This window comes from Limanda limanda, chromosome 1 (assembly GCF_963576545.1).
Source record: "Limanda limanda chromosome 1, fLimLim1.1, whole genome shotgun sequence".
NCBI lineage: Eukaryota > Metazoa > Chordata > Actinopteri > Pleuronectiformes > Pleuronectidae > Limanda > Limanda limanda.
Window position 1 is genome coordinate 23,284,604 of NC_083636.1, and position 23,029 is coordinate 23,307,632.

Here is a 23,029-nt window from a genome sequence, read left to right on the forward strand (position 1 = left end):
GCACAGGGAAGCTGAACATGGCGTCCGGGCAGCAGTGGGTGTTGGTGGAAATGGTGCAGGCGTTTTATGAGGTACGTGTCTCCTCTACGTGTCTCTGTCGAGCAGAATCCAGCCCCGACGTTCACAGGTTGAGTCTTGGCTTGTTCGAAGTTACGTCGTTTTTTTTATAGTTTTGTCCGAAGCTGTAAATGTTAAAGTTGTCGGTACGGTGGCCTGAGGAGCGCGTCGCAAGGAGCGGCGCAGCCAATCAGCGGCTCCCGTTTGACTGGTCACGCCCACTCAACGACCAGAAGTAAAGAAACAAGGAAGTTTGACTGAACGTCGCCGATCCTTCTTCGTCTCCAAAGCAGAAATGATTTGTTGAAGCTGATCCACTGCTGGAGTTCTGTGGTAGAAGCCAAGAGTATAACACCATGTCATGCTAGTTATTGCACTGGTGAGATCACATCGCGTTTTACAGGAATACAACAAAACACTGATACTTCTCGGGATGTTTACAATATGTAAATGTGGGTTTAGGTTGTACAATCAAGGTGTGGCGTGGCTTTATAAATGCAGCCAAAAATATGACGAAATACATCCAGATTTTTAAAACAAAATACGATTTATTTATTTTTTTCAATCTAAAGTCGCAGCTTGTTTCTTGTGATTTGAGTTTGTTTCCTTCAGTTTGCGACCCATGGTTTTTATTTTCCAAAGACGGAGATACTCTGCTTCTCTGCTATTGGTCCAATGAGCTGTCAGTCACAACCAGGCTGGGAAGTCTGAACGTGGACACGCTGTTAAACATAGATATATATAAAGACTAGCTATCTCGCTCGACGGAGCCGGACGTCACCACATGGCGGCCATCTTGTTGCGGGAGGCTCTCTCACCCATAACATTGTGTTGGTAGTTGTAAATAACCATAACTTGCTCAATTTTCAACCGATTTTGAAACGGTCTGGTTTGTTATAATCGTCAGAGATGTAGTTATGACACTGCATCAATTATTAATTTTTTTTTTCGTTTCAAAATCGGTTGAAAATTGAGCAAGTTATGGTTATTTACCACTACCAACACAATGTTATGGGTGAGAGAGCCTCCCGCAACAAGATGGCCGCCATGTGGTGACGTTCGTCTCCGTTGGCCGGCAACGCGGCCGAGATATCTAGTGTTCATATCTGTGCTGTTAAACGTCACGTTTCTTCAGGCGTTTGTCAATTTCTGTAAAAAATGGGAATGTAACCAAGGTATGATAATTGCCTGCTTTTCATGGTCTGTATTTATACACCCCTTCTCTAGTCTTCATGACCACTTTACTTTACACACACATTCATACAGTCTATCTATGTGCAGCACTTTCTCTGTGAGTAGGGGCAATTTTTGGGGTGCAGTATCTTGCCCAGGACATTTCAGCATGCAGAATGGAAGGGGATTGAATTACTGACCTTCTGGTTAGAGGATGACCTGCCCTACTCTCTGAGCCACTTCTCAACTTTAAAGGTGATATATTATGCCCATTTTACCGCAGTTGATATGGTTCATTGGGGTCTTAATGAAATGTCTAAAAAGTATATTGGTCAAAATACCACAAGGATCATTTAAAACAGCACCTTTTTACCCTGTCTAAAGCTGCCCTCCTCAGATTGACCTGTTTTGAGTGCCCCCCTCCTCCCTCCTTCACGAGATACAAGCGCCCAGATTTTTAGCTATCCATTACCTCTGTAGAAATATGGCTACTGGAGACGAAGATACAATCTTGCAACCATATTGTTTTGAACCAGAGTCAGGTGGGCCGAAGCCTGGCTCCGGGGAGAGACAGGCCCGCGAGCTGACCGGCGGGCGGGCCGTGCAGTGAGACTATGACGTAAATTCTGCTCGTAATCCCATTCGACGCCATCTAGCGTATCGTTTCTGACATAGAGGAACCACAACAAATCGCGGGGGTTGTTTTTTTCCAGAGTTTTTGGGACGATAGACATGCGAGATACCCAAATTAACGTGTAGAAGCACTACAAAAGTGACATTTTCATAATATGTCACCTTTAAAGCCTGATTGCTGTCGCTTTGTGAACACCAAACTTTGCACTCATTGGACTAATGTCCAAGGTCCATATATCCGCGGTTAAACCTAAGTCACTTGGTATCGTCGACCCAACTATGAATGTGTGTGGACACTAAATAAGACTGGGAAGAGTTCTCCGAAGTGGACGTACTCGGGGGGAACTCATTCGTGAGCTGAGACCTGCACCTGCTGAACACTCATTGATATTGGCTATGATTATTACATTATATATTCCCACCCTAACCTCCACCATCATGACTAAATACCCAACCGTCACTATACTTCTTACCTAAACCTAATTCTAAACCCAAACAATACTTTGAATGTGGGAGGCAATGTCTTCGGCCTGAAGTAGTCAAACTGATCCTCACAAAAGAGATTTTCAGACTTGACCTCCTTAGGATGGCTGCAGAATTGGGTCCAGACTCTCTCCAGACGAGAGGGGGGGGTGAAGCAGGCAGAGGCAGTTGTTCATTAGTGGTGGGGGAAAAAATCCCCCAGGGGCTGCCAGCCAGGGGCCAGCCAACCCCTGGCTGGCAAAGCATGACGAGGAGAGTTTCAGAGTTTAAAAGATACCTAGTGTGTATGCGGAAAGGATGTTCTCCACTGCAGGAGATATAGTAACGGCCCAGAGGAGCACTTTAACATCTGAGCATGTTGACCAACTCCCTTTTCTGAACAAAAATGCCAATATTCCCAATGAATTTAATATTTTGGGTCATGACCTTGCAGCCAACTGGAATGGACTCTATTAGTACACATTTGTTTATTTTTCTCAATTTGATTGAAGCTCTAGGTTACTCTTATTTATATGATTATTCTCAGATTTATGTTACTCTATTAAGTCTGCTTGATGTTACTGTATTGTATTTAAATAATTGTAAGTTATTTGCTGAGAGCTCAGCGTTCATGTGAGAGGTCTCCTATTCAGAAAATAATTACGAAGGTCCTGTGTCCTGAATGTTCAAGGACAAAGTTTTTGCACTACCCTTTCTTAGTTTTTGCACTTCAGTTAATGTGTAGAAGACAATGTTGTTCACAGAATTAAATGTGACATTTGAAGTGAGTTGAGCAGTCTTATTTTCCTCATTTTTTGTAATGCCTTTGAATAAGATGGGGGACATGAATCGCAATATATCGCAGAATCGAATCGCAATACTTGCAGTATCGCAATATATCGCAGAATCGCAATACTATTGAATCATGGCCCAAATATCGCAATACTATTGAATCGTCACGTTTTTGCCAATTCCCACCCCTATTGTTCATGGCACATCGACACCGGCAGACACCCCTACTCGCCTGCGGACGATCTCCTGCTGTGTTGTCTTTTCACATCAGCTCTCTGGGACATTCTTCGAGCTTTATACTAGGTGGCTGGCTGGAAAAATGCTGGATAAAGTTTGGAGCGAACGTACACTCAGACAATTGCATTCAAACATACATCCAGCTGCTGGATGTTCACCGTCGATTAGTTCAGTTTCAGGTAGTAATGGTAACTTTTCCACAGTCCTGGGTTTAAGGCGGTTTCTTTTTTTTCTCCAAACAAACACGCAACAAAGTCCCAAGTCCACAGAATGTGAGTGGGGGGGGCTCCATTGCGTTTCGTTGCCCCTTATATTTCGGATCACACGCCAAGCTCTCAAACCAATTCCTCACTCAGTAAAGTGGTACGGCCTGCTTGCAAGACTTTGAAAGCATAGACTGTATGTTTGAACGTCACCACATACGTCATCAACACAAAAATCTTCCGACGAATAATAATAACAATAAGAAGTATGGGGAATAATAATATTGTATTATTATCCATTACTGCATTTCATCAATGCATTGCATTACTGCACACATAACAAGTCAGAAACACTATCCAGAAGCTACACTAGGCCTGCTCATCAGAGACACCTTTACCAGTTCTGTGTGATCTTTGTAGGGCTGCCACTAACGACTATTTTTCTATTGATTAATCGGTCGACTATTTTATCGATTAGTCGATTAATCTAAACGATTTATTTTCCTCCAAAAAAATCAAATTGACCATTTCATTTCAGTTAATTTTATTCTGACAACAAACTGTATGTCATCGTATAATGCAGCACTAAACAAAGGCTCAAATATTAAAGTGCAAAACTGTAGGTTTAAACTAGCAACTCCAACGTGATAAAAATAAATCTAAAAGAGGGCTTATAAGTTGAGTCAGCAGTGCAACACAAAAAGATATAAAAGTTTCTATTTAACCCCTTATCAAAATAAAAAAGTTAGGTCTGCATATTAAACAAAGTGCAACATGTTTAAAGTATAAGAAACAATGGTGTCCAGTAGGGATGGGCATTCGATTAAATTGTCTTAATCGATCGTCGGGAGAATTAATGACGAATCTTCGATTAATCATTAATATTTTTATATTCAAAAATTCACTATTTATAGGCTATATAAAAATGCAGTGAAAATAAAAAAAACAAGCTTGTTTCCTCATTCAGATCTTTATTACAAGATGAACAAAATATGCGCTGCCGTAATCTCAAGCAGCGGAGCCGACAGCTAGAAGCCCGTGCTACTATACACTAATAATATAAAAAACAATCATGTTAAACAATAACTTAACCACAAATATATAATACTTAGGTCTGACAGGTTTTGCCACATGTAACTAAAACTATCAAACAAGGCACCGAGTCGAGAAAGCTTCATAAAAATTACTAGTAACTCACATACAACTAGCGGGTAACTGAGTAGGTCTGTGGCGTTTTTTTCAAACACTGCCCCCCGTGGTCAAATGTGTAATTACCGAATTAATCAATGAAAAAATTATTTCATCGAGGAAATTCTTAATGATCAATTAATCGATCGTTGATTAATTATGCCCATCCCTAGTGTCCAGCTCAAAATCCGACTCAAACGTCAGTTAGACATGTGTGTTGTAATGTAAGAATGTCAGCAACGGAGGGTTCCCTCAGCGGGCGCCGTAGCTGAGGTGACTGCGAGAAGGACCCGACACGCGTCCAGGGCCCGCCTTCCGCACCGGCGACCGACACCGCCCCGCGGTCCAAGAGAAAGGAAGCCCCCGCACCAGCAAAGCCGTGAGGCGCGGTGGATGAGGACCCCCCCACAAAAAAAAATTGAGGCGGGCCGCACACCGAGCCTCCGGCTGCGTGGAGGGGAGGGCGCCAGGGCGACTGCTTCCCCAGCCGCGGCATGTGCCCAGCGGTTTAAAAAAACCCAACATTTTCAGCGTTGACGTAATCGATGACGTCGACGAATCGCGGCAGCCCTAGATCTTTGAAAACCTATTTGACAACACAGCAGTCAGGAAATACGTCACCCTGAAGCCCAGAGGATGACTCAATGTATCGGTGGTGTATTCGCAGAAAGTGTCTGCTGTCAGTCACTCTCCTGTGTGGCAGATTTGTATTGGAGACAAATACTGTATACAGACCAAATTGGTATTTTTCGACTCACAGAATTTAAGACAAGAAACGAAATGCAATTAACTGTCCGTGCACAAAGACCCCCAAAAAAGTCAATTGAGGACAAAAAATAAAAGTAAATGTGACAGATGAGATAATGTGCTTTGTTCAACAACAGAAATAATGAAAATTCCTCCAGAATACATAAATGATCACCACTTTCTAACTTTCTGCAAATTTTGTTAAGAATTTGAGCATGTTAAAGCCCTCAAAAAGCCAATTAATTTTCTCTGATCATGAGACAGAAAGAAGTTTGGTGGTGATAGGACAATGCACAGTGGAGTTATGACAACATCGTCTCCTTTGGCGAAAGATGAACCTTCGCTGTACCTCAGTGTTTACACGGTTTGAGGAAATGTCCCAATTCCGAGAGGGAGAGAGAGAGACGTCACCTTTGCAAGACATAAAGAGTCTTTGATCTTTGACCACTGACACTGCAGGAGTGGAGTTGTTTTTTACGTCTCATCATCAAAGGATTCATGGTCCATGTATGACCGTGTTACATAACATTGTGTTTTATTGGCGTGTAATCAAACTTTGACGCCACAGTCACACCATGTGATGAAAAATCGATCTTTGGATAACTTTGTATCTCCATCTTGTTGTGATGACACTCATCTCAATTTGAAGTTGATCTGATGAAAGCCCTGGTACAAGTACATCAAAGTAAAAATGTGGAATATGGCCAAAATGGCCACTAAATGCAAAATAGCAGGCTTACTGTTGCGTTTTTCCAATTGCACCTAAGACTTTTTTGTTTGTTTGGTCATGATACTCCTCTGTATCGATTTTTGTGAAGATCGGTCAATGTGAACACGTTCCAGGGGTCTCGGGGGGCACCGTTGAGCCATTTTGCGATGCCCATTGAAAATTCCTCCAGAATACGTACATTTTCACCACTTTCTAACTTTCTGCACATTTTGGTAAGAATTTGAGCATGTTAAAGGCCTCAAAAAGCAAATTCATTTGCCTGAATAATAATAATCCTTACAATTTCAATAGGGCCTCACGTCTGTCAGTGTCTGTCAGTGCTCGGGCCCTAAACACAGCTATTATTAGTTGTAATTAATAGTATGGGCTTTGCAAAAAATATTGTATTACTACAATTCCAAGACAGTACTTTTGTCTGTAGACACGTTTTATCCATGTTTTCGACAGGACTAAACTGATACTATGAGTTCAACTCACTCACCATTCTGACACCACTCTAACTCTGTCCCTGTCGACCTCAGGCTCCTGCTTATCACCTAATCCTGGAGGGGATTCTCATACTGTGGATCATCAGGCTTCTGTTCTCCAAGACCTACAAACTTCATGAGACATATAAACTCACAGAGAAGGTAAAGTCAGCACAGTGCATTGAAAAACATAAAGCATTGGTTGTGTCTGTGTCAACAAACAGCTGTCACCTGGATCTATGTTACAGGAAAAGGAGGACCTGATTGAGGAGTGGCAGCCAGAGCCTCTCGTTCCCCCTCTGTCCAAGGAGCAGCCGTCCCTAAACTATGATGTTGTCACCGGGTAAATCCCACAGGACATCTCTCTGCTTCACATACTGCTTATAGACTCAGAGCTGTTTGATTCTTCATATTATTGATTGGTGTTTACAGTAGCCAATAGCATTGAATGTGCTCCGTGCCACCGTGGCAGAGTTGATAGCAACAAGCAGCTCAACATAGAAAGTCATGTTGTCAACCTACTCTCTGTTGTTGAGGACTTAAAGGTCAAGCGCATAAAATTTAGGTGAAAGGGATCTATTGACAGAAATTGAATGTAAAATAAATCAAAGTCAAATTTTGGTCGCATTAGAGCCTGACTTATAAATTGACATGGCTGACATTATTGGCTTGTTACAGTTTATTACAAATACATTAACGTATATGTCAGCTCGTCAGTAACATTAAATGAGATTAATCTAGTTCCACCAGAGATTCACTTTTGAAATGTTCTGCTTATAACTTACCTGTGCCAGACTTTCAAAAATACACAAGTGTGAAGGAATCCTTTATACTGTGAATGTCAGTGGGTAGTCCATGTGCTTATACAGACACATCTTTGTTTTCGCCTGTTTCCTTTTCTGCCCATGATTAACCATACTAGTGTTTGTGCATTTTCTAGCCAACTCGCAATGAGCCATGTGTTTATTGCCAAACAAAAACAAATGACTTGAAATGTCAAGTTGTCACTCAGGCATCATGCCATGTCTTTGTATACTTTGATTTGTTTGAAAGCTAACATCATCGAGCAATTAACTAATGGAACTATGGCAACAATAAATGAGCATGTTTCATGTCTCAGCAATTCAATGTGAATACCTCAGAGAAGTGGGTGGGTGTGGCTGCCTGAAAATTAGGACAAATATGTATGACAAATAATTATATATAACACTATGGTGACAGTATGCACAACCCTGATATGGTGCCTATATGCAAGCTAGATATTGTGTTTGTGATCTGAACTCAAAACTGTGAGTGTGTTCAGTGAAGTGCTTACACACTGCTTTCCATTACAGACCTCCCAGCCACAAAATCATAATCAATGGAAAAGAGTGTGTTAACTTTGCATCATTTAACTTCTTGGGTCTCCTTGACAATGAGCGGGTTAAGGTTAGTACTAAGGATTTACTTCCTGTAGTATAACTTCTACTACTTTATTAATTATTATGTTTCTGGTGTGGTTTGGTTTGTGGTAACTTTTTTATTGTTGTTTTTAAAATGGCTTATCTCTTCCTCATGACAGCAAAAGGCCTTGGCCTCACTCAAGAAATATGGTGTGGGCACATGTGGTCCAAGAGGCTTCTATGGAACCTTTGGTGAGTTCAAAAGAAATATGATCTGCCTTTCATCTTCTGTTCACATCCTCTTGTCGGATTTGGGAATAATTCAACAGACTGTAGAAAACATTGAGGTTTTCAAGAATACGTTTTACAGTATATTCTGGCTCCAGGATCAGCTTTCACTTAAGCAGATATATTGTTTAGTTCCTGTTTGCAGTGGTTTTCCCACATAGAGTCCTCTGTGGAGCCGCGTTACAATTTTACTGCACAAATGACTCATGATAAAAAGACAAAGCTGCCGTCACAGAATCACAGAGAACACAATTCTTCCTTATATCACATTCCATTAAGAAGCCTCTATTCTATCTGTGAGCTTCTGTAAAGCCTGATAGTTCTCTGTAATAAAAATCGTACTGTTGTTCAATCTTTATCGGTGTCTTCAACTAGGCCATAGCCATATAATTGAGCCTGGAAAGTAATTGAAAGGTCCTTGAATTTGATGTTTGAGTAGGTGTGGTAACTCTGGTATGCAAGACTGAATATTCTTTGTCACAGTAAATGCAAATTAACCACTTACCTGTTTTTCTCCTGAAGATGTTCACCTGGAGTTGGAGAGCCATCTGGCCAGATTCATGAAGACAGAAGAGGCCATTATCTATTCGTATGGCTTTGCAACCATTGCTAGTGCAATCCCTGCCTACTCCAAGAGGGGTGACATCATCTTTGTGTAAGCTTTGTCTCTGCTAACGTGTGTCATGCAAAAAGCAACAATGATTGTCAGTCAGGTTTAGTTGGTCAAAGGTTCAGTGCAGACAGACACATCCACTATCCGCAGCCTGTTAATGATTTGTGTTCCCTAGTTTTATGTTTTTTTCCTTGATTGTGTGTTCAGGGATGAGGCCGCCTGCTTCTCCATCCAGAAGGGTCTTCAAGCGTCCCGCAGCTTTATCAAATACTTCAAACACAACGACATAGAAGATCTGGAGAGGCTGCTGAAGGAGCAGGAGCTGGAGGACCAGAAGGTTAGTACAGTGCTGTTTAGTTTGAGGCTACATAATGTTAAAATACATCACACCTGCCACGCACGTTCAAGGTTGTGTCCACACTACTCTGACATTTTCAAGCCCCTTTGCAAAACACTGCTGGCCTTGTTTTAGTTTTAAGTTGGGGCTGTACTTCAGTCCAGACAGTGTTTAAACTGCAGATATGTATAATCCTGTTTCAATGACCTTTGTGCAATCATCAAAGTTTCGTCAAATACCAGACTTTGTGTCTTCCCCAGAATCCTCGTAAAGCCAGAGTGACCCGGAAGTTTATTGTCGTGGAGGGGCTGTACATCAACACCGCGGACATCTGTCCTCTACCTGAACTGGTAAATGGAAGAGTAATGGACCTTAGAGGCTGCTCATGATATCCTATGATGAACCTAATCTCCTTGGGTCAATACCTGGCTAGGCTCAATAAATGCTGTCAAGGGGCCTGCGATTTAGTGATGTTCAAGAGGCTCTTGTAATATGATGTATTGCCCTCTTCAGACCTGGTATTAACATCTGTCCTGAGAGATCCCATCACAGGTGGTCAGTGCTACGTTGGTCTGTTCACCCCTGACATAAAAATGCATCCTCAATGTGTCTCCTGTGACCACTTGAGATGCGATCACTCAGGACTTATATGAATTCCAGGTCTGAACAGGATCTGAATGTCTCTGCTCTGGTGCCCATTTGTGTGTTTGTGCAACTTCCAGGTGGAGCTGAAGTACAAGTACAAGGTGCGGATCTTTCTGGAAGAGAGCCTGTCTTTTGGTGTATTGGGAGAACATGGCAGAGGAGTAACAGAACATTTTGGGGTCAATGTAAGTGCATCAGCTTTAAGCATCTATTGTAGATTCACACTGTTAAAGGCTGAGCAGCTCATGAGCAGTGGTGCTTACACCAATATACTTAGTGGGTAAATCTTCCATACTTATCAGTAGGAACAGCAAAAATTCCTGGTTTCTTATCTTGATTTATTGCATGCATTGATGTAGCCAACAGATTTAATGTATTACACCAGGTTTACACCAGACGCTGAAGCGACGCCAAAGCGACGCGTAAGCGCAGCGCCATGCCTTAAATAACAGCTGGCTCCCATCCACTCTCATGTTAATCCCTTGTGCCGGCCCCTACGGAGGCTGAAGCCCCGCGCTGCGCCAAGGCTGCCTAGCACCGTGCAGCGATCGTTTCGGCGTCGAGTCTATTTGTTGCGCTTGACGCGAGCGTATCTCTCCAGGTAACACACTGAAAAATTATTTTAAACGATATTAATGACATATTTTGTATGATATAAATGGTAAAATATGCATCCCATACGTTGTATTCCCCTTAATTTTACCAATTTTACCAATCACATTATTAAATGTCTCTGCCCCCACTACAGCCACACAAGCAGTCATGAAGATAAAAAGAGAGAGGGGGGGTCTACGTACTCTCCCCATAGGCTTGAGTGGAGAATACGTAATTTACCCTTGACACCCGACATTGAACGGAGCAAACAGTGGAGAAGTTCTTGAAGATGGATGACATTGAATTAATAATTGAAGTGGAGAAGTACAGTGAGCTGTATGATCCTCCACATGTTGTATAAAGACAACACCAAAAAGGACAAATGTTGGGACGCTGTTGCAGTTAATGTTGGAGCAACAAAGTGACGATATGCTTTTATACTACTGGGTCAACGGGTGATATTATTAGCGCTGCCCGGCACTTCAGCGTCGCTTCAGCGTCCGGTGTAAACACGGCGTTAGACTCTTTCAGTAAACATAAAGAGATGTCAATCTTGTTGTTTGGATCCAAAGTATACTTGATCAACATTTAGAGCATATCTGAGTAACACCATTGAACCATCTCTGCTCCCTGCAGATCGATGACATCGACTTGATCAGCGCTAACATGGAGAATGCTGTGGCCTCCATTGGAGGCTTTTGCTGCGGACGCTCCTTTGTCATTGACCACCAGGTAAAAACAACAATTTTATTGATACACCTTCCAAGAAGTATAAAAAAAACGGTATAGCAGAGAACAAGCCAGTTACCCAGTCCAGTTCTCTTCAGAATAGCTGTTCACCAACACTCCCCAACACCTGTGAAACGGAACAGAGCTTGAGCAGTTTTGTTAAGCTGTGGTGAACCACAGACCAGTCCGTATGGACTGTAACTGCTTCTAAAGGTGCTTTCGCTAAATATGGACTTGATGTTCATGCAAAATCAAACGCAGCCACTGATTTTTATTTTCTTTATTTAGTATTTATAACTTTTTTACATATATATCATGTCTTTTCTGTTGATTTAATGCTTCTCCTACTGATGTGAAAAGTGAGATGTTTGTTTTTTAGCGTCTTTCAGGTCAGGGCTACTGTTTCTCTGCGTCCCTGCCTCCCATGTTGGCTGCTGCTGCCATCGAGGCCCTCAACATCATGGAGGAGGATCCAGGTACAAGCTCTGAAATACTAAAACATGTCTGTGAACCTCTCGATTATTAGGACATGTAGAGTGCCTTGCATAAGTATTCACCCCCCCTTGGAATTTTGTACTGTTACAAACTGGAGTTCAAATAGACTTAAACAGACTGTTTCCCATTTGATCAACACAATATGCATAGTACTTTGAAGGTGCAAAATACCTTAATTACCTTAATTGTGACACGAACAATAATGATAACAAAAAAGTTGACATCTGTTGACATCTTGGTCTTCATGATGCTGTTTGTTCAGTAATGATCTCTAACAAACTCTGAGTCCTTCCCAGATTAGGTGTATTTACACTGAGATTATATTGCAGACATGAGGACCCTATTTACTAATTATGTGACTTGCAAATGTGACTAGTGAAGGCAATTGGTCGCACCAGATCTTTGTCCGGGGTTTCACAGTAAAGGGGGTGAACACATATGCACTCAACACTTTTCAGATTTTTATCTGTAAATCATTTTGAAATCCGTGTAATATTTCCCCCCACTTCCAAATGATGGACTATTTTGTGTTGGTCCATTACATAAAATCACAATGAAATAAATTATAATCTGTGGTTATGCCATGACAAAATGTAGAAAAGTCCAAGGGGGGTGAATACTTTTGCAAAGGTACTGTATGTACCTCAGCTGTACAGAGAAGTTTGTTTGAGACAAGGTGCTATTTGAGAGAATACTCATCATTTTCTAAGTCTTGCTGATTAGAAGTAGTGCTGTTTTTAATCATTCATCTTCACCATCTGCTTTGCAGATATTTTTGCTGTCCTGAGGGAAAAGTGCAAACAGGTTTACAAGGCTTTACAGGGGTAAGTTCTTCTGTACGATATGATTTTTTTTTTTATACTTTATATTTACATCAGGAGTGGGTCCTCTATACGGAGGCCGCCATGTTTTTTACAGTAGCCCAGACTACTAAACAAACTAAACACCTTTTTTGAGCTACCACGGGTTATCTTTCATGTATGGAAGGTCAGGGTGAGGTGCGGAGTATTCAGCTGCAACATTCAACTTCACCACTAGATATCATTTCATGTATTTGTTTATTTGACAGTGGCAATGCTGATTAATCAACAGCAAAATGACTGTAAATGAGCCAGAGCTGGCTCAACTGGCAAATTTTCATCTGTTGTCCCAGGCCATCTGTTTTAGAATGGCCACCTAAAATTTAAATAAAATGACTTGTCTCAATGACTCAATGTTAGTAGTAGTCATGGTCAACACATACAAGCAATATAATGTCCAGAAAGGCACAATGCATAAGAAAAAGTAACAACAGAGCAAGTAAACATACTGCAAGTAGGCAGCAAACTCAGTAGGTAGTTACAACATTCTACACACTGAACCTTTAAAGCCAGCAAAAGTCAAATTGACACATTGAATATCAAATGAAAAGATGTTTTAGAAAGTTCCTTCATGCTAATTTCCCCCTAGCACAGTACTCTACCCCAGTGTGTTAGGATTCAAGCTGTCAGTGGAGTTAAAAGGCAGCTGGTGTTGTTTGTTTGATGAAATGTTAATAAATAGCAGTGGTACTTCATAATCATACCATTCAGTGGATGAGACTCAGGGCTTGTATTGTTGTAACTCATTGCTAAATGAGAGGCCAACTCTTTTATAATCTAACCTAAAAACAAACATCCTGTCCTTTATGAATTCAGCTGTCGGTTCTGTGGGTTCCTCAGGAATTCACCCAAAGATACACAGCGTTTTACGTTGAAATTATGTCAGTGTTGTGTAATGATTATCCTTGTATGACAGAACTCCAGGGTTGAAGTTAGTGGGAGTGCCATTTGCCCCGGCTCTTCACTTACAGCTCGAGAGAAGTTCTGGCTCCAGAGACGCTGACATGCTGCTGCTCCGCTCCATTGTAGATTACGTAAGTCCTACACTTTTGTTCCCCGTCCCAAATTTCTTTTGGTTTTGTTAAAATTATTCAAAACTGTTGAGGAGCTTCTTATCAGCAGCAACATCAAGATAAGACTCTTTTTCAGATCTGGAGACAGAAATATTTTATATGCTTTCAAAATTTGCAAAAGTTTTCTCAATTGTTCCACAGTTGTAAATCAAATTGTGACATAATTTAGTGTAAAGACTGTTTGTTCTAAGTGTTTTATTTAGTTTTTATGTTTTCTATGTCAGTGTTTGGAAAGAGGTTTGGCTCTGACCCTCGCACGCTACCTGGAAAAAGAGGAGCGATTCCTCCCCCCACCAAGGTAAAGGGCTCCACCTGCAGAATATGAATTCTAAATCCTATACACTACCAAAACCAATATACTGAACATACTGTCCACTCAGTCTGTTAAATTACCATTATAACAGCACCTGGCTGCACCAGTAATGATTTAGCTGTAGCTAATGAAAATAACTATTCACTAAATCAAAACAATCTCACATGTAGACTCAAGCCAACGGACGATCAAGTTCCGTGTGTTCATCACAGCTGATCAGGCCCTGTTCACACCGGGTCTTTGCATCAGTCAAATGATGTTGTTTAAAACCAGTCTAAGTTTACAAAGGTGTCTGGTGACAATTAGCGTCAGTGTGTTTTTAGAGAGAGAGAGACAGAGAGAGATGACTGAATCAGTGAGCTATGCGCTGCTGTGCCTTTTACCCATTTAAGAACCAATCAATCATTATGTGTCAGTCAGTGTTGATATTGTGTCCACAAACAAATATGCTTGATTCATTATGAAAGTGTAGCAGTTCAGAAGACGTCAGCTTAGGAGGCGATCCTACATATGTGGCCCAGAGCACATTTGCATTCACACATTGAAAAGTATGTGTCTCAGACCACCTCAGAATGTTTTGTCAGTGATCAGATCTAAAGATGCATGGGGTGCGTTCACACATGAACTTTAAGTTGACCACCTGTGATGGATCACTCAGGACGGATGGTAATTAGAGGTCTGAAGGGGGTCAATGTGCAACACACCTACTGTACATTGTAGTTTGCCCCACATTCACCATCCTGTATATATGACAACGGTGAGTAAATATGCCATTTCCTCATGTTGTCAGTAAGGTTTGCTGAAAACGACAGTGTCTAGTTGTAGTAGGAAACCATGGAACCTCTGTGGTGTGTTTTTAAAGGAATCCAATCATCTCAGAGCTGAGAGTAGGATACTTCTACTTTTGTGAAGGCTAATCTGTTAATGCAGAACATATTGTTTTTATTTATTTATCTTACAGCGGACAGTATGTGTGAATGTTGAAGTAGAACCATTTATTTTGGCCACATTAGCCTTGGCCGTGCCTTGTTGTGTCTGACTTCTCCCTGTGTGCGTCCTCAGCATCAGAGTGGTGGTCACAATCGAACAGACAGAGGACGACATCCAGAAGGCTGTGACCTGTATCCGAGAGGCAGCTGTAACAATCCTGAAATGACAATGTAATGATTGTGAGTGATAAGAGACGCCAGAGATTTCCCAGGACTCCGCTGGTCTGGTATGACGTCACTGTGAGGAGGACACTCCTGACCAAATGGTCTGATCCGACTTTGTTTGTCTCTTTGATTCATTGCCTTTGTTCACATTTCAACTACATGTACCACATGTGTGTATGTTGTTCTGAATGTAAGCATGGGTCGTCTGGCAGCAGTTGTTTCTCTGCTATCACTAATCGTGATCTTCACTGACCCAATGATCTGTTGCTTTTTATGTACTGACCAAAGAGGAAGCATTGCACTCATTATTTAACGCCACATTATGCAGTCTGTTAGGACATGAACTGTACACAATGGTTGATTTAATGTGCACTGGTTGTTCGATGTTTAATAGACATTGCTTTTTACTACTGGAGTTTATTTTGTCCTCTGTTATTTAGTTTGTATTATTTTCTTGAGGGGAATTTTATTTCCAATGCACCTATAATGAAATGTAAATTTATGTGTTTAAATTGAGTTGTTGTTATTAGGACAGATTGGAAGAGGAACTGTGAAACTCTTGAAATTGAATGTCATTTAATTTTGTGCCAGAAACATCAGGATCATAAGTTTCCCTTTTGTGCCGTAGGCATCTTTTAATTGGCAGATTACACACGAAAACCAAACCAATCACTTTCCTCACGAAATAATCTGTACTCACTTCTGACCGTATGCATAATAAATGGTTTTTAGTATGCTGTTTATGAACATTCTTTGTGTGGAAAAATTAAAACAAATGATAGAAATCACGGATAAAACAATGAATTACTTTAAAGGAAACTACTTAGATGTCTGTTTCTAAATGCATTCGGCTGTGTATACTATATCTCTGTGGTATGTCCATGATTATCTGAGTTTGCAGAGTACACCCTGGACAGGTTAGTCCAGGCAAAGTAACCCATTTTGGAGCCAAAAATAGAAATAATTGTAAAATAATTTTTTTCAGCATAGATTATTTCTATGAGGTGTCCAGAACAGCATACTAAAAGTCCTAAGAAATCCTAGTTGAGTAAATATGTTTAATTCCTATCAATGTGTGCCAATAAGGCCCGGCAACAATACACCCCAAAAGGGCTATTTTTTCTTGTCAAATTCATTTTAAATGAAACTTGTAATACAAAAAAAAGTTACTTTTCATGAATACTTTTACTATGTAAAGTTTTATTGTGGTAGGAGTAAAGGAAAAAATTAAGCCTATTTGGGGCATATTCGATTAGTGTATAGCTCATTTGCATATTCAAATTCATTTTCACAGAAACTTGTAATACAAAAAATGTTACGTTTCATGGTTACTTTCATTGTGTAAAGTTTTATTTAGATAGGAGTAAAGGAAAAAATGCGAGCCTTATTGGCACACATTGATGAGAATTAAACATATTTCCTCAACTAGGATTTCTTAGGACTTTTAGTATGTTGTTCTGGACACCTCATAGAAATGATCTATGCTGAAAAAAATGATTTTACAATGAGTCGGTCGTAAAACGCTACTTTGCCTGGACTAGGTCTCCAGTGTGTGATGTTGCTGAACACCCGTGGTTCTGTCTCTAGATGGCGTCCTCCACAAACACGTTACTCCACCTCAGTGTGTGCGTGTGCGTGTGCTTGATTGAGCAGGCAGCGCAGGGGCCAGTCCGGGACCAGCAGCTGGGGCAGAGCCGCGGCTCTCGACGAATCTGTCGGCCTGAGCTCCGGAGGATCGCACGTTTTGTTTCCTTCTGCGAAGCCACATCTGGCCCGCACCTTCATGCGCGGCTGCTCCAACACCTGGCGAGTCCGTGTCGCTCCGGTTGGTCACTGAGAAACCAGCAGGAGGAGAAGCTCCAGCACCAGAGGCTGTGGAGAATTGCTTCAAGCCACCATCGTTTAGTTTGTGATAGAGATCGCGCCGGACACCAGTCGCTATGGCCACATTCCTGAGGAGTTTGATCTGGATGCTGCTCTTGTTCCCAAAGCTGAGATGTGACGGTGAGTTTCTTTCACTTTGCAGCTTCCACACACTTTCCCATGAGAAGCGGAGGTGATGATGCACAACGAGCAGAACATTTCTCACTTCCCATTGTGAATAACAGGCTCTCCTCCATGTAAGTTATCGGAGCAGAGCTGTTGCTGGAGCTGCGTGTTTGTTACGTTGAGATTTTCCTCACACAACAACACGTTATTTTCTCCAGACTGTTTCTTGTTACAGTGAAATTTAAAAAAAAAGTTGCAGCACTTTGATAGTTCTGTTTGAAGTGGCAGATTTCACATCCTCTCTGCAGCAGACAGAGACTTGTTGCTTTTCTTCATCCCTCCCCATCTGCGTAAAGCTGCCGAACCACCTTTCTGAGTTGAGTACATGTGAGTTTCTGCGGCCACTCGGACATTCTTTGTCCTCTCGGCTTGTTGACATGTGTTCCCGCAGCTCTTCGTCTTCATGAAAGTTTCTTGTGTCAGGCTCTGTGTCGTTGTCATGCTAATCGAAAGGCTGAGGTGGAGGTGATGGCGCGTCTTTGTCAGTCATGCTAATAGATGGACTCGCCCTGCGGGGGGTGAGGATCGCAGAGATTTCCTGTTTTCAGCTCGGGTCTTTGAGGACTCACCATTTGGTATGAAGTCAAGGGGCAGGGGGGTGGGGCGCAGCGGGGTAAATGAACCCCCCTCCACCCACCCCCCCCAGTTTGTGCATCCCCTTTGTTTTATAGAACATTCCACTACTGATTCATGTTGACCATTAAACAACTTATAAGTACAGTTGAAACCACGTCACAATATTAACACTTATTATCCAGAACTGAAAAACACAGCTATTAATAGATAGAATTGTGTGATTTTCATACGGGCTAGTGAATTTATGGAAACCACATGTGCAGAATCTGATTTCCAGCTTTGTAGGAACAAACAGGACTAAAGCACATACAGACTTATGCTGAAAGAAGTGAACAGTGCTCATTCTTATCCATTACCAAAAAGAAACAACCCATGTTGGTGCCGTTAATTATACATTTGTCCTTGTGTTAATCAATCATTTAGAATTATCACACAAACTTGTTTTCATTCAGAAAACTTTGGCTTATGTGACTTTGGGCTTTTCGTTTGAGCTTGAAGGTAGCCAGTGGCTTCCATCCATAAAACTAGCTCCTAAAACCTTGAAACATGCTTGAGGTCGTTCGTCCATTGCTGCAGAGAACATATCTTCTGCAATGTGTCGACAAAGCTGTTTTCAGACATTAACCAAACTCTGCAGATCCTCCATTTTTTTCTCCGTAGGAAGAGCATGTGTGAACGTAAATATCCAAGTGAGAGTGTCCTGATATCTGCGGACTTTCTCCACTTGGTCCCTGAGTAGATAGTCAGATGAAAGTTGGGAGAATCTGATGTGTGAACACAGCGGCAGGGGGTTGATGATGATTGCAACATGTGGCGGACACAAAAAGAAAAAACACAAAAAGCCAATATGTCCCGGTGAAAAAGCGGCGACACAGAGAGAAGATGCCAAGAGAGTTTGGGAGCCGGCACTAGTGTCTGTGTGTTGGCAAGAAAATCACGTGATCTCTGCTGCAGAGTTATTGCTGCTCCCTATATGTTCCAGTTGCACTTACATGCAGCACTTTGAAGTTTGGCAATTTTTATCTAATGTACTACATGATTCTTGCTGTTTGGGTTTGAACCCTCAGGTTGAACGCACCTACTGTAAGTCGCGCTGGATAAAAGCGTCAGCTCAATGTACTGTACCTCTCTCCTGAATAATGAGGATCATTTGTAGCTGTTGTGAACATGTCTGTGCAGAGAGCCCTCCCGCTGTGTTGTGTTTGTACGAAATCAGATGTGGGTAAAGTCTATGCACAATGCTCCGGACTTTATCCGCAGGTCATGTCTGAAAACGACGTGTGTATTAGTATATAAGCACAGGTTTGCTCTCGCTGACAAAAGCCTCAGACTGGTGCCAAATGGAAAATAATGGTCTGTATTTTCTCTTTTCTAGTCTTGATGTCCACTCTGAGCTATTTACAGCCATTCACACACACATTCATACAGTGCATCTATGTGTAGCAGGTTCTTTATCACTCCTGAACTGCAGGGGCAACTGTGGGTTCAGTATCTTGTCCAAGGACATTTCTGCATGCATTATAGGGGAGACTGGGATCAAACCGCTGACCTTCTGGTTAGTGGACGACCCGCTCGGTCTCCCTGACACAGTTTATCCTCCTGCTAGATTTCTAGCAGGTTAGATATCTAGAGGAGACAGCAACAACAGCAAATCAGAGAGCATTACAGTGCCCTGACTTTTCTTCTGTGCTTTTATGTGATGTACTACAGAAATGAGATTAAAAGCCACACAAAATAATAAAAAGTAAGGGTCCATTTTTCAAGGAATTATCAAATATTTAGTTTTTTTTACCATTGTTGTAAAAATAAAGGCATAACATTAAAGTTGAGAATAATTATCCACAGATTTGAGATTGTTAGAAACATCAACACATCCGCTCTCTCGCGGTGAATCCTGCTGAGGTTTACCTGCGATGCTCTTTCTCCTGCGGACATTCTCTGTGAGTTCTCTGAGTTTTTACCAGGGGGCGGCCTGGAGAAACACAGCAGGAAACCCTGAGACTCTCACTCTGACATTTGCATTCTCACATTCAGCCTCCAGTTCTTCCAGAGTTCAGTGACTTTCTGAAAGCAAGTTTAGTTTATGCCTGTCGTCTCCACAGCCCTTTTCGAGCCCAAACCTAGACTCTTGGAAACACTGCTGTACATGTTTTAGTTTGAAAACTCTGGAGTTGTGTTTTAATCTGAATAGAGAGAAAAAAATACTTTTGGAAACAACGATGCAGAAACCCAAATTTGTTTCCTATCAGTTATTATCCTTCCCTGATTGGTCATGCTCATATTATGTGACCCTGTAACATCATCAGCCTCAACTACCAGTGGTCAATGCAACACGGATATGAATCACAAGCACTGCTAACTATGTCAGTAGCAGTTCCACATCATTGGTTAGGGAAAAGTAATCTCTGGTTTTGCTTTTCTTCATCGCTGTTTACATTTTTGGAGTATTTTCTGTTTAACATCTCTGTCCATGGCAGGACACCACAGGCATTAAGCATGTTCTGTCTGTTTTTGTCAGTTATGTAATTAAAAAATAGAAATCATTGAGAGCTGAATAAGAAGTTCATAAACCTTAATGATGTGAGCACACTCTATGTAGGAAAAATCTGAAATAGCTGCAGTCCAAGGCAGCAGTTGTGAAAGTAGTGGAAGCTTTAACGAATGAGTACTCACAGTGGTATGAGTCACCATGTTGAGGTTCGAGTCGAGAGGCAGAGTTGCTGCTGCTGCTGCTGATGGAAATGAAGCCAGAGGGCCTTCCTCTGCTGTGGTGGGTGTTGAAAGAGAGTTCTGTCATACCTGTGATGAAACGGGTTTGGGATACTGAAAAACAAGCCCAGCTGTGTAGGTACTTATCATTATCCAAAGAAGGCAAATAGCACATGTAGTTTAAACATAAGCAGCTCCACTAGAACTCTACCAAAAAAGGTTAAGAACTGGGAAGTGTTTAATATCATTGACGAATATTACGAATGTGAACTATAGCCCTCCGGCTCGTTTCTGCAAAAATCCCCATTTTGTAAACCTTTAGGGTCCAATGCACCTGAGTGCAGCACCATGCATAGTGTGCACTGATCTCCATTCAACAAGTAACTTGTTTCTATAGCTGGTTGCTTCACATGCTGCCTTCAAGTGTAGCCTTTCAAGACAGCTATAAACACACATTAAACATGTAAGAACACACATGAAAACTGGTTTCGTACATACACCAGTCTTAAATCCCTGCATATATACAGTTCAGGGCTTTGCTGGATGATGTCACATTGAATCTTAATGAAAGAAGTTGAGCCTGGTTAAAGTTTTAGCAGAAGCCCCCTGCATTGGCCTCCCTGCTGCGCTTAGTGACTGGCTCCTTTCAAATGACTGAGGACTGCGTTGGTCTGAACCGGCCTAATTGCTCCAATCTCAGAATGTGCTGAAAAGTAGGCCTGGCAAGAAGCATAATGTGCAAAATGTCCATGTTTGGCAAAGTCAATTGGAAGAGAACATGTTGAATTGTAAACAACTGTTTTCTAAACCAGTTACTGCTTCAACTTTGACCCTCTGTACTTTCTGTATTTCAGTTGGCACACATGTCCCTTGAGAGGAAGGAGTGCTCCTGACATTATGGCTTTGTTCTCCATTATGTGTCTGTTTGTTTACAACCTGTGTCATTTTGTACCATGCATATGTCATGTTGGACCAATTTTCTGTGATTCTGTTGGATTCAGAGATATGTGAATGTTAAGTTAAAATAGAAAATTGCAGTTTTACTTTGATAATACAACTTCTTGCTTCCATCTAAGTAAAACCCGTGTCGTTTTTGTACGTTGCACCTCTCCTCAAATAGTCATAAAACAGCAGGTGAGAGGGATTCATGTGGAGTCTCACTCTTAATTAGGGGAAACCAGAAACTGTACATAAACCATTCATGCTGTTGTAATCAGGTGCCCCACCAATGAAATCCGACAGTTTAATAAATCCATAGTGCCACTCCAGGGTGGAACCTGTCTGTGGTTTGAAGTAGTGGATGAACTAATGGTGTTGTTATTTACCTACAGGGCAGGCACTGATGTAACGGACAAACACAGGGCGAGAAGATTAACCTTTTGCGTGGTGTACAAATACAAGCTTTTTCCAAAAGTTGCATTTCCCTCAGCGTACTCTCTGTTACACCCCGGTTTGCCCCCTGTCCATTTTTCCCCTTCCCCACTCCAGTTGTGAAGCGGAGCAATGTGTAGAGGCCCTGGAAAAGCCAGAAGAGTTAGCCAGAGGTCAGTCCATTAATCTGGAGTTTTGGGATATGTGTGTGTGCTATGAGTTTCCCCTCAGTTTCTGGAGGAAGGAACGTGGTAATTCTATGCTAAGATGTGAAAACCTGATTTTGGACCAACAATAAGATAGTGGAGATTGAGCCATGTACAGTATATCCCATGTTAATTTGACTGGGCACGAATTCAGAGTGTTCTGCCAAGGACAACAAGAGTTAACATGTTTTAAAGCGTGACAATGAAACCTTAGAATGAAGAAGTAATTAAATCCTCCCCCTGAAAGAAAAAATGAATCCATAAGCTCTCAAATATAATGTTATTCAATTCAGTACATGCAGAGGTTTTATTGCTGCAGCTTTACTCTGGTATGACCAGTAGCTCCTGCTAATGTTTATTGAGTAGATGACACTGTGCAACTGACACTACCGAGTCACTTCAGTGACAGTGACTCTTTTCTGTTTCCTTCTGGTTTGCTTCAATGCTGTGTGACCCATTGCATAATGCACAGTGGTAATGGTATTTAAAAGGGGCTGCTTTTGCTCCACTGTCCCATCCTTTAGACTTTAAATTTAGACGGCAAAATCCTTTTAAAATTGGAGCACAAAAAGTAATAATTAAAGAGATATGGCCATACTGGAGGAGGTTACTTCTGAGATCGCGACAGTGACCAGAGTCAAAGCAGCATCATATGTGAGGCCCTTACATCAACACTGCCCCGAGCATTCACATGTGTGTTGCAACCTGCAGACACATAATGTTAAGGTCTGAGGATGTGCACAACCAAAGCACCAAAGTGACACAATAAAGCTATGATATGTTTGTATAGTTAAAACAAAGCCAGCACAGCTTCAGCTAAATGCTGAAAAATTTAATAATGCATGCTAGGGTCTGTAAATGATAGCTGATTATCAGAATGTATGCTGATAGATGTTCTGATTACACACTGATTGACGAATAAGCAAATTTCATCAGCCTTGAGAAT

At 41.5% G+C, this 23,029-nt stretch overlaps 2 protein-coding genes across 3 annotated transcripts in view; both read left to right on the plus strand.

Annotated features, from left to right (window-relative positions):
• Positions 1–9: 9 nt before the first annotated feature.
• Positions 10–15,906, plus strand: sptlc1 (serine palmitoyltransferase, long chain base subunit 1). Of its 2 annotated transcripts, none has more exons than XM_061070722.1 (15): positions 10–71; positions 6,744–6,851; positions 6,938–7,032; positions 8,024–8,117; positions 8,251–8,323; positions 8,882–9,014; positions 9,180–9,309; positions 9,570–9,659; positions 10,032–10,139; positions 11,185–11,280; positions 11,657–11,753; positions 12,542–12,596; positions 13,549–13,666; positions 13,930–14,003; positions 15,081–15,906. In XM_061070722.1, the coding sequence occupies exons 1-15, from the start codon at positions 18–20 to the stop codon at positions 15,172–15,174; spliced, it is 1,419 nt and encodes a 472-aa protein (XP_060926705.1). In that variant the 5' UTR covers positions 10–17; the 3' UTR covers positions 15,175–15,906. The 2 variants fall into 2 exon arrangements, with proteins under 2 accessions (XP_060926705.1, XP_060926706.1); XM_061070723.1 differs by lacking the exon at positions 10–71 and adding an exon at positions 1,382–1,485.
• Positions 15,907–17,112: 1,206 nt separating this feature from the next.
• Positions 17,113–23,029, plus strand: part of ror2 (receptor tyrosine kinase-like orphan receptor 2) — a 41,830-nt gene continuing 35,913 nt past the window's right edge. Inside the window, exon 1 of the mRNA XM_061075726.1 lies at positions 17,113–17,176. Within this exon, the coding sequence (XP_060931709.1) occupies positions 17,113–17,176 (64 nt within the window). The remainder of the gene's footprint in view (positions 17,177–23,029) is intronic.

Excerpts from the sequence above, each read along its gene's own strand:
- sptlc1 (XM_061070722.1), top strand. The coding sequence starts at position 18 with ATGGCGTCCGGGCAGCAGTGGGTGTTGGTGGAAATGGTGCAGGCGTTT. Across the intron at positions 6,852-6,937 it reads CATATAAACTCACAGAGAAG|GAAAAGGAGGACCTGATTGA; the intron begins GTAAAGTCAGCA and ends TCTATGTTACAG. Across the intron at positions 8,324-8,881 it reads AGGCTTCTATGGAACCTTTG|ATGTTCACCTGGAGTTGGAG; the intron begins GTGAGTTCAAAA and ends TTTCTCCTGAAG.